The following is a 17599-nucleotide window of genomic DNA, read 5'->3' on the forward strand; positions in this document are numbered from 1 at the left end:
CTGTCCTCGCTTCCCATGGGCTATAAACCGCTTGACTATTGCTTGCTTACCTCAAGTGATTTAAACAAGTCAAGCGGGAGATCTGCTACGGTGTGAACACACACACACACACGGAGTCCAGGTTCTAGGTCAGACCGAGCGAAGTGGGGGTAAGGCACAAGACAAACCAATCCAGAGGCAGTGTTTCTAAATCTGCCAACACGGACAAGTGGGGAACAGTCCATAAATAGAGGCGAACGAAGTGAGGCTTTGTAGTCGACAGAATAATCTGCTTCAACTGACTACAAGTGCCAAAAAGATGCACACTATCTGTTTGAAAACAATGATGTATAGTGTGTAGGCAGGGATTTTAGAAAGTTGATTCAGAGCGAATGAAATCAAGCCAAACAGAATATAAGTAAGCAAACTCCGTCAAGTACAACGGCCCCCCACCGGCCGCCTGGTACCGGAACTAGAACCACCCGTGGTGGTCAAGAATCAAACCCTAGACGCGAAATGAGAAGTGAACTCCGCAGTCTACAAACGTTTTCAACACATACCGTCAAAGTTCAAAGAAATAGGGAAAACTTTCAGTCTGTATGAGGTGTCTACCAGGGGCATACATATAAGAAAGATGTCTTTCCCAATCTGATGCACCGCGATCCCTCAGCTAATTAGATGTGCTTTCTTGGTAACGATGTACCGTGGGAGTTACTGGTGAGTAGGAATAGACCTTGTGTTGCCGGCGTTAAAATAGCGATAATCCGATAGATTGGTGATACAGGCAAGGCTAAACCTAAAAAAGTATGCCAGCGAAGGTAGTTCTAACACGACCTGGCATTTCGAGTGCTCCTTTGCACGCTTGGGCAACCGGACGGCGTTCCAGCACTCGACCTTTTTTGCGGCTGCATGGCGGCTACGGAACAAGGGGAGGCCGTAGCTAGTGCGTCTAAGTTTAGCGACGGGAAACCCGACGCGAAGAAATGATCAGACGTGTGAACTTTTAAATGTGGATCTCGCCTCCCCGCAGAGCTGAGTGGAAAGTCTAAACAATTAAACAATTGTTTGTTTCGTCAGTAGTGCTAATTGTGCGCGTTTTGCATTGGAGACGGTTGGTTTCTTTTATGTACGAGTAGCTGAATCGCGGCGCCGTTGGCTACCATTCATGCGACAGTACTATGCACTAATTTCAGACAGGCCACACATGAACAGACGCTTATGTTTGATGCTTGTGGTCTTTTCGACTGACGGTTATACAGACGATTTGAATGACTTTGGAAAAATGTCTCGTCCTTGAATCTATCACAGTAACTTCACACACAGGAGGATCTTCTGGAGTGATCAGCCTCCCGAAGAACACAGGACGTTCCTGTCAGCGACCCCGTTCTTGAGCACTGGTCAAGCCGCGACTATTTCGCCTGCGGAAATCAGTGCTTCTAGTAATGTGGACCTAGGATAGCGTGTAGTAGCTATGGGCTTTAAGGCTGCATCGAGAATGCGAACACGTTTGTCATAGATGAGGTTGTGGTGCTGAAAGCCTTGACATCATTGTCTGCAACGGCAGTCGTGCTTGCAACGCTTGGTGCGTGATCCTTCCAGGGATGAGGCTACTCTCCTTTGTGGTTCCTCTTGGGAGGGAAGGGTCACTAGGGTGACAGTGATGAAATTCTAAGCAAGCATGAAGAAACAGTCTGAAGTGGTGCTGGAGTGAGAAGCAGTGGATGAACAATTGCCCACCTATAAACATCGTAATAGGATAGGTTGATGTGAGGTTGTAGCTACCCAGTCACCCACATACTTGACTGTTCAGCTCACAGTCGCTCACTGGATCACGAGACTTGTCTTTTTTTCATGCCCACAACCACGTCCCATTAAGGTGACTCATCAGACGTCGATTTTCTGTATCGTCTAGTGAGTGCAGCAACTACTCATGTGCTGACACACCCACGTACACGCAAACGGACCTACATATAAGGAAACCGAACACAGTCAACACACACAGACTCGCGCGCAGGGAGCAAGGAGTCAGTGAAACACTCCAGGTCCATGGACAATTATGGAACACGTGCAGAGAAAACACGTTCCCACCGTCCGGACTTTCACCAAGGAACTCTCACAGACGATAAGTTCCTGTTTTTGACTTGCTCCCACTTTCGCATTGTATTTATTTTTATACGTGTTGCAACCCACCACTGTCAACCATGCTAAAACCCTTTATTAGTGCATACACCTGATTTGTGTGTTATGGCCATCAACAGTAGTGCACTAATAAGGTATCGGGAGGGGGGTGTAGGGGGAGCTAGTCATGCGATGAAAGCGACAACCAAAAGAACTCGTCGATCTTAAAATCTCAGTGGGAATCGAGGCAGCTGATCATGGGAGATGACGGTTTTACGTATCACCAGTGGATGAATGATTGAGCCACACACGTCGTCATGCATTGTTGAGTTCTGTCTCAATAGCCCCGCTGTAGTAGGAAGACAATGCAGCAGTGTGCAGCTACTTGGTCAGGAGAGTGTGAGGAATAATCACGAGGATCCTAACGATGCAGGTTACGATCAAAAATCGACATTTATGTGTGTGGATCAGGCAAACAGTGCGGCGAAGTAAAACAAACACCGTTCAGCTGTAGCAAGCAGCCTTTCGGTGCCCAGCTGCCATGCCACACGAAAGAGGCACGAGGGCTGGGATACTGCCAGGTTGCTGAAGCCTAGACAAGGGAAGTCGAGTGGCAGAGGTCGGGTTCGAAACACGGACCTTCCGAACCCGGGCGAAGTCAATGAAAACGGCATCTATGGTGATCCATCAATTCAGCAGACCGAAGCCACAAGGTTGCTGGGGCTAGAGAACACATGAATTGGAATTGAACAACGTGGACTCTGGACCGGAAGGTCTCGTGAATACCCCCATGTTCATCCACATAACCTCGCATAGGTCAGGCATTTTGTGAAGCGAACAAAACATAGCTGGTTGTAAAAACTGTGCTTGGAAAGAAAAAAGAATCTCAGTCGATCCAGCTGACCAGTACTGCCACCTGTGAAGTGAACAGCTGCCACTACATTGCAGCCTAAGAAAAAGAAACCCATACGATACTTTGCCCAAATCCACTGGATTCACACAACCTGTAACAGACCGTACATTTTAGCACCAAGGTGTGAATGAGTCAACATGGGTAAGGAACGTGTACAGTGCACGTTCCTCGTAATTAACCAGCATCACACACACTGAGTGTGGATGCGTGCGCGCAAGGCTGGAGGTGTTTTGGGAACAAACACACGGACACATACACACACACACACATGGGAGTTGAAGAGAAAATTCGGGTGCCTATAGAAAAAAGGACTGCCCGGAAATCCTGTATATGGGTGGCTACGGCTCGAACTGTTGGGGCGATAGACACAAGAGAGGCGAACACCATTGATGGTGAACAGCTCGAACTGTTGACTAAAAATAATGGGGCGATAGACGCAAGAGAGGCGAACACCATTGATGGTGAACCGTCATCGCGTGTAGATGACCGACCAATCTTCTGACAGCTAAATGTCAAGCAAACAGGTGGAGTGGGGTTGAGGTTCACCTCCGTGGGAGTGGATGGGTTGAATGAAACGTGTAAAGTGAAGGAGATGAGGGTGGAAACCGTGTGTGACACCTTGTTGACACAGCAATAGAGATGTTTTTCCCGGGTAGCGATACGCTATTCGGCCATACATCAATCGCGGTGGTACTTCTGATTCTAGTTCCCATTCGCAATGTCTGACTGAGTAGTCAAAGTTGTAGACATCTAAGAAGGTTTGAGGTACAGTTCACTGTTTACTTTAAAGCGGCTATGCCTTCAGACAGCAGTATTGGACCTCAGAAATGTCTCAGATAGACGCCGCAAAGGCAAGATGATCAAGACCCAGGTTCGCAACAGTCTGCTGACCCATTCAGGATGCCTTACGACTACTCACAGCAGACACCAAAGTTACCTATTACACAAAGGGAAGGTAGCCAACAAACCAATGGAACGCGAAGACGTACCACAACGCAGCGCAGATCACAAATAAGCCAGGCAAGCGATACGTGGCTTCACGCTCTCAAGTTACGTACGAAACAACGGACGTGGTGAAATCAGCTATAGGGTGAATCACCTTCTCACTAGGCTTGTTTCCTACCACTAGCTATCGCTATCTCCATCACAGACAACACCACAGCCATGGGTGAATGCAAAATGGAAGGGATAGTGCTCAACAATTGTGAAGTGTTTATACCCCCCTCCCCAAAAAAACTGCCAGCCTCGGGTGGCACTAGAAATAAGGATGCTGCCCATCCTGGCCATCAGCATCACCGGAAGCAACATCAGTGGTGAGTAAAGATGCTTCATTAACGAACGACTACGCTAATTTATGGGACATTGGTCTGCGATTATACCCAGTAATCGTTCAGCTGTAACACCCTTTCGGTGCCAAGCTGCCATGCCACCCGGAGGAAGCACGAGGGCTGGGATACTGCCAGGCTGCCGAAGCTTAGACAGGGGAAGTCGACTGGCAGAGGTTGGGTTCGAACCACGAACCATCCGGTCAGTAAGTTCGCTCTTTACCAAGACGCCTCTGTGGGGTTTGTTTCACCGAGAGGGAGCGTAGTGAGGGCGTAGCGATGGGTTGCTGATTGTGCGTTGAGTAGTGATACATGTGTGTTAATATACGTGCTGCTATCCGGGGCTGACCTTCGGTCAAGAGTGATTGTTCGGTTAGACGGTTTCACTGGTTGGTCTGTCATCCTGTGTCCTTATTAATCGATGACCACTTGAGTTTCGAGCTTGGTCAGTACTGGAGTGACCTCTGTCCTTCGAACCTTCACGCAAACACCCTATATTATACTAAGTTGTAGAACAACGTTCCTTCTCACGCGAAAACCAGGCATATTTAATGGAAAATTAAAATATCAGCTCCTTCACGATTCTTTTCGCTTGAAGAAAGTAACCAGTAACACGAGGTTGGTAGCTCCGTTATGCACCACGAATATTGAACTATCGTCAAACGAGAAGGCCGTTGTTTTTCGCACCCAATCCAAAGAGCCGAAAACCGAAAGACGCCTTGACGAAAAGAGATAAGGGGATGCCGAAAAGTTTGGATGGTGTAAGTGGGATCTGTCTCTCAGGGTGGGATTGCAAGTGACTCCCTGTTCACGGATAGAGAGACTTAAACATATGGCTGAGGATCCACTTCACTGGCGTTGTACTGTTCGTTTTTATCCAGTTAAGTGGTTCAGCTGTAGAACCCTTTCGGTGCCTAACTGCCTAGTCACCAGAAGGAAGCACGAGGGTCGGAATACTGCCAGGTTGCCCAAGCCTAGACAGGGGAAGTCGAGAGGCAGAGGTCGGGTTCGAACCACGGACCTTCCGGTCAGTAAATTCGCGCTCACCCCATACCGCTGTTTATGTGCATCCAAAATGAATTGAAGCGGGTTTAGTTGGGTGAGATCAATCACAACGGCAGTGTCAGAGCCTGATTGGTGGTCAGGATGATATATAAAATGGACCTCCACGAGTGGAGAGACAGCTACGAAATGATGATACGGTTCTCCAGTGGTCGAGCTGCCAATACCGCTTCTAATTGGTCTTTGTATAAGACAGAACAGACAGAGTGCTCCAAAACACGTAGGTCTCGTGTTAATAATAAAACAGTAATGGTTCAACGGTAACACCCTTCTGGTGCCTAGCTGCCATGCCACCCGAAGGAAGCACCAGGGCTGGGATACTGCCAGGTTGCCCAAGCCTAGACAGAGGAAGTCGAGAGGCAGAGGTCCGGTTCGAACCACAGACCTTCCGGTCAGTAAAATCGCGTTCTAACCAATGAGTCATTTCGCTTGTAGTTGGAGGTGTGAGCACCTGGGCTGTCTATGCGAGGCCCTTCTGCGAAAGGGTTTCATTTAAACAGACTGGCATGAATGTGTGGTAGTACGGCCGTGATGTTTCATGCTGGTGTTGCTGTCAGTGAAAACCGCGATGATGATGATAACGTGTGGCGAGTGGGAGGGGGTTACTCTAAATACCGTACCTGACTGACTCGATGTTATGGACAAACGTGAGCAGTGATGTCAGACGGAGCGTTGAAGCATGGATTCAATGAGACTGAAGCAAGCGAGCGGGAAATTTAAGTTTCCAAAACCTTGGGCATTCATCGTGGTCATATCTGAACGACCACCCATATGGATTCTGAGAAATAGGGTGGTTAGAGATGAGGTTGCAGACAACTTGGGCGTTTATTTGGGGAACTAGTAACGCCCAACCCAATCTAGCCGTTCCAGGCTGATGGTTTGTATCTCTGCTCCGTTTTGAACAATACACGAGTAAGACATGTAGTTACAGTTACGAAACCCCGCCCATTAAATCACAACATTCTATTTTTCCCCTTTCTATCAGAAACGGTGCTTCTGACATCGAAGTTATCCAATCTCCGTTGTTTTAAATTTTCGTGCAACAAAAAAACGTTTGGGCATAAAATAGTGGACGGAAAAATATCATCAGGGAAAAATAGTAAACAGCGCGCCAAATGCAACCAACAATCTAATCTGTGAGGATCTAGACACAATCGGTAACACAGCTGCTGGTGGCAGGAGCAACGGTATGGTTGTTCGGTTAACTGTCCCGTCGATCGACGGGGAGAATGTGATTAACGGACGAAAGCAAAAGGGCGGAAAATTATTTTTTTAAAATAGAGGAAAAACTCACTCCATCATTGCAACATCCAGCTGGTAAAGAACACCTTTAAGCGTGTCTCGATGCGTGGTCAACGGCGGCCAGTGGCGGTGAGCTGTGAAGATGGCAATGGTAGCGGACAGATCGTCTGTCCCGGTACCTGGCTTCATATTCGCACGTGTGGAGAACGGAAAGGTATGAGGAGAGGGAAAGGAAATGATTCAAAAACAAGAATTCGACGTACCTTTTACATATGTTAAGGTGCTTTTGACGGTGAGTAAAAATAGTGACGCAAAACTGGTGTGGTCTCAATCAGCATATGGTGCCGAGAACTCCAAACCTAACACAAGAACCAGGAATTGAGGTTAATTTGCGCGTTTCATGACCAAAACAGATTGTACTTTGCGGAAAAGAGTCTGATTGCCTATCGAAATGCTCCAGAAATACCTGGAGGCTTAACAGCACGGAGCCTATTCGTTCAGGTGTAGCACCCTTTCGGTGCCTAGCTGCCACGCCACCCGAAGGAAGCAGGAGGGCTGGGATACTGCCGGGCTGCTTAAGCCTAGACAGGGGAAGTCGAGAGGCAGAGGTCGGGTTCGAACCACGGGCCTTCTCGTCAGTAAATTCGCACACAAACCATTCTATTAACATATGTTGGTAGGTAAACATTAGAACGAGGAAGCAACTTGGGGGCAAAGAACACTGACACACGAACTTCGGGGACAGATTTCAATTTTGCCAACTGAGAAGAAACTATTCTTATTTGCATCAGAGACAAACATGTACAGACAAAGACACTCGTTGGCTTGTTCGCTGAGCTGGAAAATTTCATTGCAAACGTTTCATCACCAATCGAGGTGACATCATTAACGCGTTATTGGGGAACGTAGTGGTGAGTTACCAACATTCTCCCCTATAGAAAACACTCATGTATCTGACTGGTAGCCACCCTGATGAGTTACCGGATATCAATTGGTGCTTCAAAATATGGTATCCTGAACTACCACTGAAAGGAAGAAGGCCTTCGCTGCGGAGTTATTTGTTATAAAATGCCCACTGACCAGTTACAGACTATTGGACAGGGAAGCAAAACTCTTATTTGCATCTTATTTACAAAAACTGAACATCCATCTTCTCCTGAACGTGTCTTCTTGAACTTTCCTGGATATTCATTGACTCCAATCATTCATTGCTCAAATCCAGGCAAATGCCACAAAGCGACTCCACAAATTCCGCAACAGATCTCCCTTTTCAAGAGACGCAAAGCGAATTTACAAGAACAAAACATACTACTCGCATGCCTCTCACATCAGTAGTATCACCGTTATACCCCGACAGGGTTCGGTGGAGAATCGGTCTCTTGCATTCAGTAGTCGCTTGGCTGATTTTGATTTGTCTCCACATTTCCGGAAACAGAGCGCATCGATTGTAAGCCAAAGCTGGTCGCTGTCTGTATCTGGACAAAATGTCCCGGACAAAACCGAAATACGGAACCATTTCGGATATCTTATTTAGACTAGCTTGTGAAGACGCATGACCTTCGAGCAACGGAATAATATTCGCACGATGTAGTTCTAATTCAGAGGTGATTTCGACACCCAGATTCGCGGTCTAGTGGAGAGTATAATCCATGATGGTATCGACGACGAGAATGAACAAAAGTAGAGTGGTCATCCATGACGAACTATACCAATTTTGGGGACAGAAATCTTAATACGAACAGATGTGTGCGGATGAACTGCGCCAAGAATATTCAAACTTCGAGGGCAATCCTCGCTGGCCAAGTATACGTAACAGAGCCAATTTAACCACAGAGTCAAACGCTCTCTAGAATCTAGGAAAACCACCGCAGTTGGTCGGCCGTATATGTGTCGCTGCCCATGATCACGATCACTGATATTAAAGCTGACGGATAAAATAATTCCAATCTGTCTGTTCCCGTGACAAATAACTGGTTTGAAGTAGGAAGCCGATGACGAAAACTTCCGAATTATACGTATTGATTTTGCTTGAAGTTTGGATTTGACTCGTTTCGTTGCTGGTGACAACTGGATCTCTAAACTCGATATTACAACCAGGATGATAGCTGCCCGATCCGAAAGCCATTTGTTCCTAACCCACTCGAGTCGCGCGGGATATTGATGAAGAATTGGCTTCTATGTCAGTATATCTGTTTTTTTTTTAAAGTAATTTTCACAAAAACAGTGTGACTACCGATTCTGTTAATACTGCAAACCCAGCTTACAGACCAATCAGTTGGCGTTGATCACTAAACGTCAGCACAAACACGCAGCGTCGGTTACACGGCAAAAATCCCTGAGATATTGCTTCTTCGGTCTGTCTGTTCATCATCATCACCATCGACAGCATAGCATCAGTGTACAACACTGATGCTTCGCTGCCGTCTCAGTGCATTGCAAATTAGACGATACAGGGACCACGTCGAGCGCACACCACAATGAAGATGGACTTGTCATTGGCCGATATTAATCAGGTGACCGAAGTTCATGATCGGACACTGCACGTCAGAACACGTACCCTGATAATCGGTAAGACACTGTTACACCACGTTGATCTAGATGCACGATGTGACATTTATTCATTCATTGAGTCCGAGGGCTCAGTCGTGGCCAGCACCGTTGTTGGAACAGGTAGCTTAACCCCGGCCAATTGTGCGTGCTGGTAACATCAGCAGGAGGATATCGGATAAAAGTGAGCAATTCATCATCGATGTTGCAAGGTCAACGTACGATAAACGGCGTTTTCGCAGCTCAGCAGCTGGATCATCCGGTCCGGCGGATTCATTAAAGATTCATCAACTGAGTTCAGTGCATCATAGGTAGGACAACACGACGTGATACGAAGCCGTGCCTCGATACACCATCGAACACGTTTGATACAGCAGAGGAGATTGACCCGTTGGTAACAGATTCAATTTTTGGAGGCCACTTTTGCAATTATCACCAATGCAAATAAAGGTCGGCTTATTGGTGGGTGTATTGGGATATGTTCAGCAAGGCGGTACAGTTAGAACAGGTGGGACTGTTATTAGAATGCATGAAACTGACGAAGATAGCACCATAAACTAATGGGAAAATACTCAGCCTAATGAATAGACAAGGAGCAGACTTCGGCTGACTGGTGTTTCTCATGCTCAAACATGGCGGATACCAAGGGATAAGCAAAAAGTCAGAGAGGGTTGGTCAAAAAGGCTCGGACTCTGCTAAAAGTGGTCACACGAAGTTTACATTTAGTTTTTCGCCAGAAAACCATAACAAGGCTGAAAACAACTGAATTTGTCACTAATGATTGCAGAAGGTAAGGAACATGCATTCTCAAGAGAAAACACTCCCATGGAGGAAATACTTTGGTATCCACCAAGGTGCTTCGAATGCAACCAGATTTTGGCAGTGTTGAAATGGCGTTAGCTCGGTTGGGTTTGCTGATGGCTGTTGATCTGTTCGCCGGGCTTTGCAACTAGCCTGCAGACGTTTCGTCACCAATCAAGGAGACGTTATTAATTCGCACCTGACTAGGGGGAGGCGCACCGCTTATGCCTCCTGGATTGGTGACGAAACAAATCGAAGCATTTTTCCTACCACTACTGCTATCATGTTAGAACTTACCAGATATAACTAGTCTACAATTTACCTTAACCTTGCTTGAACACCAAAGAGATAGTATCGTATCAAGGGGGCGAGATGGATCAAGCGATTAGAGCGCGAATCTACTGACGGGAAGGTCCGTGGTTCGAACCCGACCTCTGCCTCTCGACTTCCCCTGTCTAGGCTTGGGCGACCTAGCAGTATCCCAGCCCTCGCACCTCGTTCGTGTGGCATGGCAGCTAGGCACCGAAAGAGTGATCCAGCTGAATGATAATCGATCATCATCATCGTATCAAGGAATAATACCTCGATGTTTTGAATATTGGCCCAAATGAGCGATGAAGCATTCTTTGTGGGGCACATTTGATTAAAGAATATCATGAACAAGAGATTTGCGAGTCTCAAGGCGATACGAGCTCAGTTGGCATATGAGCACATTACTGCATTACGATAAGTTTCTTCAAGATTACGAAGCGTATGTGTTTTGGTACTATTCTAAGCGTGGCAGATGAAACCAGACCAATACGCTGGGATTACTAGTCACGGCAAAAGTACAAATTCCATCTATAGTATGAAACAGAATGTGCATTAAACCATATCAGACAGGAAACTTAGTAGTTGAAGAATATCGTCAAGGGATCACGATAATTTCTCCGGATCGTTTTCGAAGTCCAAGTCACCTATTACAGCCATCTATGGCTTCATGACTAACTGAATAACAGGCAGGTACTGTAGTCCCTGTTTTAGCATGAGCGGATTGGTCAGGTCTGGAGTGTGGGCACTTTGCGGTTGTATAAACCATGGGGAGCACAGAAGGCGTGATGAGGTACACTGTATTTAGGTCAAGATGCTGTACTCTGGAAAGAGAGGGGCTAGCTGGCCGAGAAGACCCAGGATGTTTATTCCAGCTGAAACACTGTGAAGCACTGTGACAGAAATGGATGTGTGAGGTTGTAGTTTTTAGGACAGTCCGAATAAGAAATGTGTACGCTTTTATAAAGTCTTCCCTACAACGGTCGTCCAATTCCACTGCGACTGTCCAGTGATTTCGATAGCGTCATGATGAAGTGCAAACTGTCTGGTTCGGAACAAATTGAACAAAGCCGGTTGGGTGGCCTTGTGAAAGGTCAAATCTGAGAGCTCCAGATGGTCGAAGTTCCTGCAGAAGAGGACTTGCGTCAAACCGCGATATGAGTGCTTTTTACATCAATTATCGCATAGCGTCAACCTTGTTAGATTTTGTGGCATTTTAACACCTGTTAAAATGATCCGAATGGAAAATATTAGGGAAGGTCTGGCTAAAAATAGGGTTACGAAGTTGTGTTGAGCTCTGACCTGCCGTTTAAAAGCTATAGGTAGTTAAGCAGGCTAAGTGCGTAATGTGATGCCGTTTTTGTATGTGGACCAGCCACAAATCCTGCAAAGCACGACTGATTTGGGATATTGGGTAGTGTGGTTCTGGGACGATTACGTCACGGTCCGACAGAAAAGATTGTAATCAACCACTCATGGATTGCACGTTGTAAACTTAGCCTTTAAATGAGGGGGGCGCAGAGACTGAATTGCCGGTCACTATCTTGAACGCTTCGCAAACCAGAGCGTACGGACATGACAACTTATTTGACAAGGTGGGAGGGCTCTTGTCCACAAGCCCACATGAGGAGATCTAACCTTTAAGTAACCTTGAGTAAATTAGCGCACGGCAGTTGGGGCCAGGGTGAGGCTATCGTACCAAAGAATGGCTTGAATTCATGACACAGAACCTGGGGACGCGCGGCACTCAACGCACACAGACGTAAAATAAAAGTTTTATCGAGTGAGCGAGCCTCTTGTTGTTTTCTCCAACTTTCGTGGTCAGTTAATTAACAACAAGCCCGGTTTTCCACATTCCGAAACACCACAAAGTTGAACTATCTTCGGTCTCCTCATGTAAAGTGACAAGCAAAGGCTAAGGCCACTATGTGGACCGGTTCTTGTTATTACTCCATTATTTTGTATGCTACCCAGACCACACATCAAGGTCATTGGTACTACAGGGGAAAATAATACGGCAAGCAACGCGACAAATTTCTGGAAGCACACATGGTAGCACATTTATCTGAGCCATAGGAGAGGCATACTACTGATGCCAATCATCATCAACTTCCTAGCTCGACATAGATATGGTTGAGGCGCGAACTTACCGACCGTAAGGCCCGTGGTTCCAACCCGATCCCTGCAAATAGACTGTTTGGGCAACCAGACAGCATCTCGACGTTCGAACATCCTTTGGGTAGCATGGCACATGGGCATCGAAAAGGTGCTACAGCTAAACGACTGATTACGGTCAACTACCAAACAAGCCGATGATGATGAACCTGGAAACGTTAGAGACCAGCTTTTGGAAAGCTTTATCCTGCATAAAGCTGCCCTGTACCAAATGAGAATGGGGTCACAGTTGTACACTTGTGGATATTATTTAGAACAACGAACCGCCAAAACTGCGCACATGTTTCAGGTTTTTCAGACTAGCACTACCCTGGTAGATGCGCTTGACCTCATTGTTAGTGTCATGTCTGACTAGAAGTCATGTTTGCTACAGATTTCGAAATACGTGCCACCGGAAGCAAAACTCCTTGAAACCAAGATTTCATCTTGCTATCCTGAAGGAACTTGATCGATCTAATGTGAAAGTATTAGGAAACTTCACTGATTTCACAAGATTTGCACTATGGACGGGTTTTTGCATCGGCCGACTTCGCAGCTTGTCTATTCAAAGCTGTACCTGGTATCCGTCGCATCAAAGATACACTCTGGCATTATTTTTCGCAAGTTGGTAGGTTGTCGGAAGAGACAGATTCGTGAGAATCAAGCTAGGTTTCGCTCTGGTCGAAAACGCATCGGCCACATCCTTATCTTGAGACAAATTCTTGAACAGCACCACTCCTTCAGAAGTCCCACGCTGGTCATTTTGATTTGAAAGCTGCTCTTGATTCTGTCGATCGTCACAAACTTTGGCAGTAAATGGCGATCAAAGCTGTTCCAAATTTCTCACCCTTATGAGAGCACTGTGTGCGAAATCCTGTGGGCGCGTACGAGTATACGGGAAGCTCTCGCCTGAGTTCAACACGTCCACTAGTGGTGGGCATTTGGATTCCAAACGTTTCATCACCAATCCGGGTGATATCATCAGTGCCAGGCTGAGTGGGTCAGCTAATAGATCAACCAATCACCCGAGCTACCTACATTCCGCAAAATCTCTAATGGCCTTAATTAGCCACCCAATCTTGCAGCCTTCAGCCTGGTGCATTGGGATTATGGGAATCTCATCCAGGAAAATGGACCACAACAGACATCATCCAGAATTGAGATACCGGTCGTCAAAGATCCGAGGAGCTCGAAATCAGGAGCCAAGTTCCGCAACTACACGATATAACATGTACTGTACCTTGGTTAACGAGACTTTGGAGACTCAGTGATGTGTTTCTTGACACCACAAGTGGCCGCAGTGAAAAGGGTAGTATTAGTCGCTAATGGAGATAGACTGATCGAAATGGGCTGATATTTCTATAACATAAATATCGGAATGAGGTGTGGTTTATTAGGCTGGAGATGGAAGCACTTTCCAAACAGGCACAACCTGTAAAACGTTAGTTTTCAGCGCCAAGTGACTAAAAGACAGACAGAAAAGCCTTTCTTTGGATAAAACATTAAGAGCCTAAACGCGATCAATGACTAACAGGTGACTTACCAAGACGGTGAATTTTCCTGAAAGCAGTTCTTTTCTGACTCCCTCTTCCAGTGGGTCGATGGAAGTCACATTTTCGGTGTACCGCATACGCTGGTTGACCAAAAAAAGTCGAGGAATATAAGGTAGTAACGAAAGGAAATACAGTTGATCTCACCATGTCATCATCAGTTTCTCAGAAGCGAAAGGTGATGTGACGAGTTCACAGCTTGACAGAGCCCGTTCCAAACGTACCAGTTCATACATAACCAATAAGTTCTGTCATACTCTTTCAGGTAAGATCTTCTCAGAACATAAAAAGCATCCAACTATTTCACAAGGGCTAGTGGTATTTTTCCTCATTTGGTTCACAAAATGGCGCCAACTTCATACAAGTCTATGGATAGGTGGCAATCCTCCACCGTCCTGCCACCGTAATTTTCAACATTTCTGTAGTTATTACTTTGGACTTGATTGATTTACACACGTCTTCGTCTGAGATTTTCACTGTTGCATCCACTTCAGTGTATTTGTGCAATATCAGTAGCCGTGGAACTTTAACCATCATAAAAAAACAGGTGGTCTGTGATGCAGTTTGAATAGGTATTATTGAACACAATCAATCAATCGACCAATCAATCAATTCAACAACTTACCAGCTATAAACCGTGTACCACAGGCACATTGGTTCCGGCTGCTACAGTTTCGATCACCGGAAAACGGGAAAGTGGAACATACAACCAAGCCTTGGAGGCGAAGGCATGTTCAGTTTGTTCGGAAATTGGGTAGAGGCATATTGAAGGCGATAGCTTTGATGCATGCGCGTCACTGACTGCGCGATTGGGCCATTTCCGCAAATGTCATTAACCACTGGTCCCGCGGCAGTTGCCCACCCGACTAAGTTTACTGGTTAGTGTTTTCGTACTTCGTTGCTAGGTCATACACTGTCCACCTCTCGGTCATTTCTACTCAGCACAGGGCTGGGAAGAAAGGTCTTCTGGTATGTGGAGTACATGACCCAACTAGCGCAACCTATGAAGCGTGAGTAATTCATCTATCGCGGAAGAATCCCCTCTTTCTAAGACTACCTGGCGTACCTCAGCAGTGAACACAACCAACGTATGCTTTTTCGATCATTGTCAGCTACACGAAATATAGTTGCAGCTCCAGTAACATGAATGGTGGATATCTTCCTCACCATTTTCTTTCTGACCATACGACTGGACTGCATCTTCCCAGGTTCTTTTTTCAATATTCAGTCGTTTGACATCACAAGAGGAACCAGTACCTCATCATCGATTTACGTCAACGGTATAAATCCGACGTGAAGCCACAGTCAGTCAAATTTATGGTGATGCTAGGCTGGCTTTCACGCAGGTGTCAGCCCACGTTTGGACGTCGTCACCTAATTGTGCCAGCCGCAAGGACAAACGAGTCGGTGTAAATAGAGATAAAGTGATGAAACTGACACAACCCAAACTCATCGGCATCCAAGTACAGAGTATGGAGTGGACTAGAGATAGTTCATGAGTCAAGGCGCGAGGCTACCAACTGGAAGGTTGGAGGTCCAAATCCAAATATCGCTTTTCTTGTTTAGGTTTGCCCAACCTGCGGGTATCTCACGTTTCGCTCGATTACTGAAAAGGTGCCAAAAACGAACGACTAGGGTTCTGTTGTGTGTAGCAGAGGAACTTCGAATACACAGGCTCGATTGCTAAGGCGTAGACCATACCAAGTCAAGTAGTCTCCGTGATGAAATGGGTCCGAGGAACGCGATGAAACACAGACATACAATTATGACGGTATAGCGGAAGATGCAATGGAAAACGTCTGCGCAAGAGACAAAAGACAGTAGGATCATTTCAAGGAGTAACAGCATAATGGAATACTGTAATACGGGTATACCCAAAACTAGCATAGAGATCGCTTTCGAAACCCAAGCGGTAAGCATCCAAAAAGAGGAGACAAATTGATATCACGTCTCGAGAGCGAACCACACTGCTGTCAGGCATTGCTTCGATGAGCTTTGCCATGTGATTTTAAGATCAATAAACGGATCCCTGACTGTCACAATGCAGCTGCGACAATGTCGAGGTGCATATTTACGCACTTGGTGCGCCTAGTCTGTTCGTAAAGAAAACCCAGCCACGAAGAACTGGTGCCCCAGGTAAGTCCCTGTTAGAAGTTTAACATGCGAGTGGAAGCTTTTCCAAGGGGGAATATAAACGGCACATTACCACCAGAGGCAGTGGTATAAATGTTGACATTGATTCTTCAGTGTCATAGACCCAGAAAGTTCATTTAATGAGATTCAAACCCCTAAAGCGCGAATGTTGCACAGGATATTGAACTACCGCGAGCCCTTTGAGGCACCAAACACTCGGCCAGATATTCTGGAAATCGACAGCACGAACGCTACTAATATCACCAGTAACACCGACGGCAATATACTAGAGCTACGTTCTGGCGCTTAACTGTCACTAACATCACGTAAGCTCCGTTTGTCGTGAAAACTCCAGCCAGGCACAGGGACCAACAACCAACCAACACGACAACCAGCACAACAATCAGCGATCTCTTTCAAACTATTGTCAAGTCACCAGTTTGTGTCAGCCTGAAGCAGCCATTGAGTCTTGGGAGATTTGGAATGCGTAACCATGGTTGAACTGCCGCAGTTGGTGCTGGACGTTATGTGACTGATGTATCCACTGCACAGCCGAACACGTTTTCCATTACCTCGTTAAGAATTCGTCCACGCCAACGATACTAGCACCGCTCCTGAGGCATCGGTTGTCAGAAACCCAGAGACACCTACGACTATCCGTCGGCAGAACCATGTCTCATCCATAAAACAACACAGCCCTTACTGTAGTCTTGTAAACAGGGCCCTTGGGACCCAGCGGTAAGATTTAGTGACGCCATAAATGGTGGGAATGGAAAAATGCGAACGGCACCTTCGGGATTCATGCATTTATTACATCACACAGCTCCATTAAAGCTAGAACTATAGATTTCATGAGTGAATTGGGTAGGATGTATCTCCCACAATTCATCGAAACATATTGGGCTCACGGCCAGCTGAATGGAGCGGAGACACGGTGAATACACTAGGATCGGTACACGTTTGACTAGACTAGCACTCGCCAGCTGTTAGAGGGCGATAAACATGGAATTAGTAGGGAAATTCAAAACTAGCGGCAAACCGGGGATGCATGTTAACTCACCTTGTTAGCTTTGTACAGCTCAACAGCACGTGAAACGTCGCGCTTTCTAGCACGCAGGAAAAGAAGCGCCTCTTTTTCAACCTCACTTTGTTCAATGTCCTTACAGCCCGGCAAGTTTTTCACCTGTGATATGAACTCCTGTATCTCCTAGTTTATGAAAAATTACATAGAAACAGATGCATAGGCATTTACAGCATGGCTTAAGTCGTCGGCACCTGTCATTCCTTTAGGAATCACGGGCACCGTGGGCCCCCGAGCCGAGCAAACACGCGCAGCAAACGCCCGAGACAACGGTACAATAAATTTTGAACGAAGCGCGGTCATAGTCGCCCCAACCCGCTCACTCAGTTCACGGATTCACGGATTGATACACAGGATCGAGGCTATTGCCCAAGTTTCCCGGGTC

The 17599-nt window shown here is 46.4% G+C and overlaps 2 protein-coding genes across 2 annotated transcripts in view; one reads left to right on the forward strand and one right to left on the reverse strand.

Annotated features, from left to right (window-relative positions):
• The window catches only part of T265_15076 (hypothetical protein), a gene marked incomplete at both ends in the record, with an annotated part of 46387 nt that overhangs the window by 25147 nt on the left and 3641 nt on the right, over positions 1 to 17599 (reverse strand). Inside the window, 3 exons of the mRNA XM_009176487.1 lie at positions 6692 to 6822; positions 13994 to 14083; positions 17194 to 17340. Of these exons, the coding sequence (XP_009174751.1) occupies positions 6692 to 6822; positions 13994 to 14083; positions 17194 to 17340 (368 nt within the window). The remainder of the gene's footprint in view (positions 1 to 6691; positions 6823 to 13993; positions 14084 to 17193; positions 17341 to 17599) is intronic.
• T265_10191 (hypothetical protein) lies at positions 11323 to 12612 on the forward strand (the record flags this gene model as incomplete). The annotated part of the gene is made up of 2 exons (XM_009176489.1): positions 11323 to 11382; positions 12424 to 12612. 2 exons carry the CDS (start codon positions 11323 to 11325, stop codon positions 12610 to 12612), a joined length of 249 nt encoding a protein of 82 aa, XP_009174753.1.

Source organism: Opisthorchis viverrini, assembly GCF_000715545.1.
Source record: "Opisthorchis viverrini unplaced genomic scaffold scaffold56, whole genome shotgun sequence".
In the NCBI taxonomy this organism is placed as follows: domain Eukaryota; kingdom Metazoa; phylum Platyhelminthes; class Trematoda; order Opisthorchiida; family Opisthorchiidae; genus Opisthorchis; species Opisthorchis viverrini.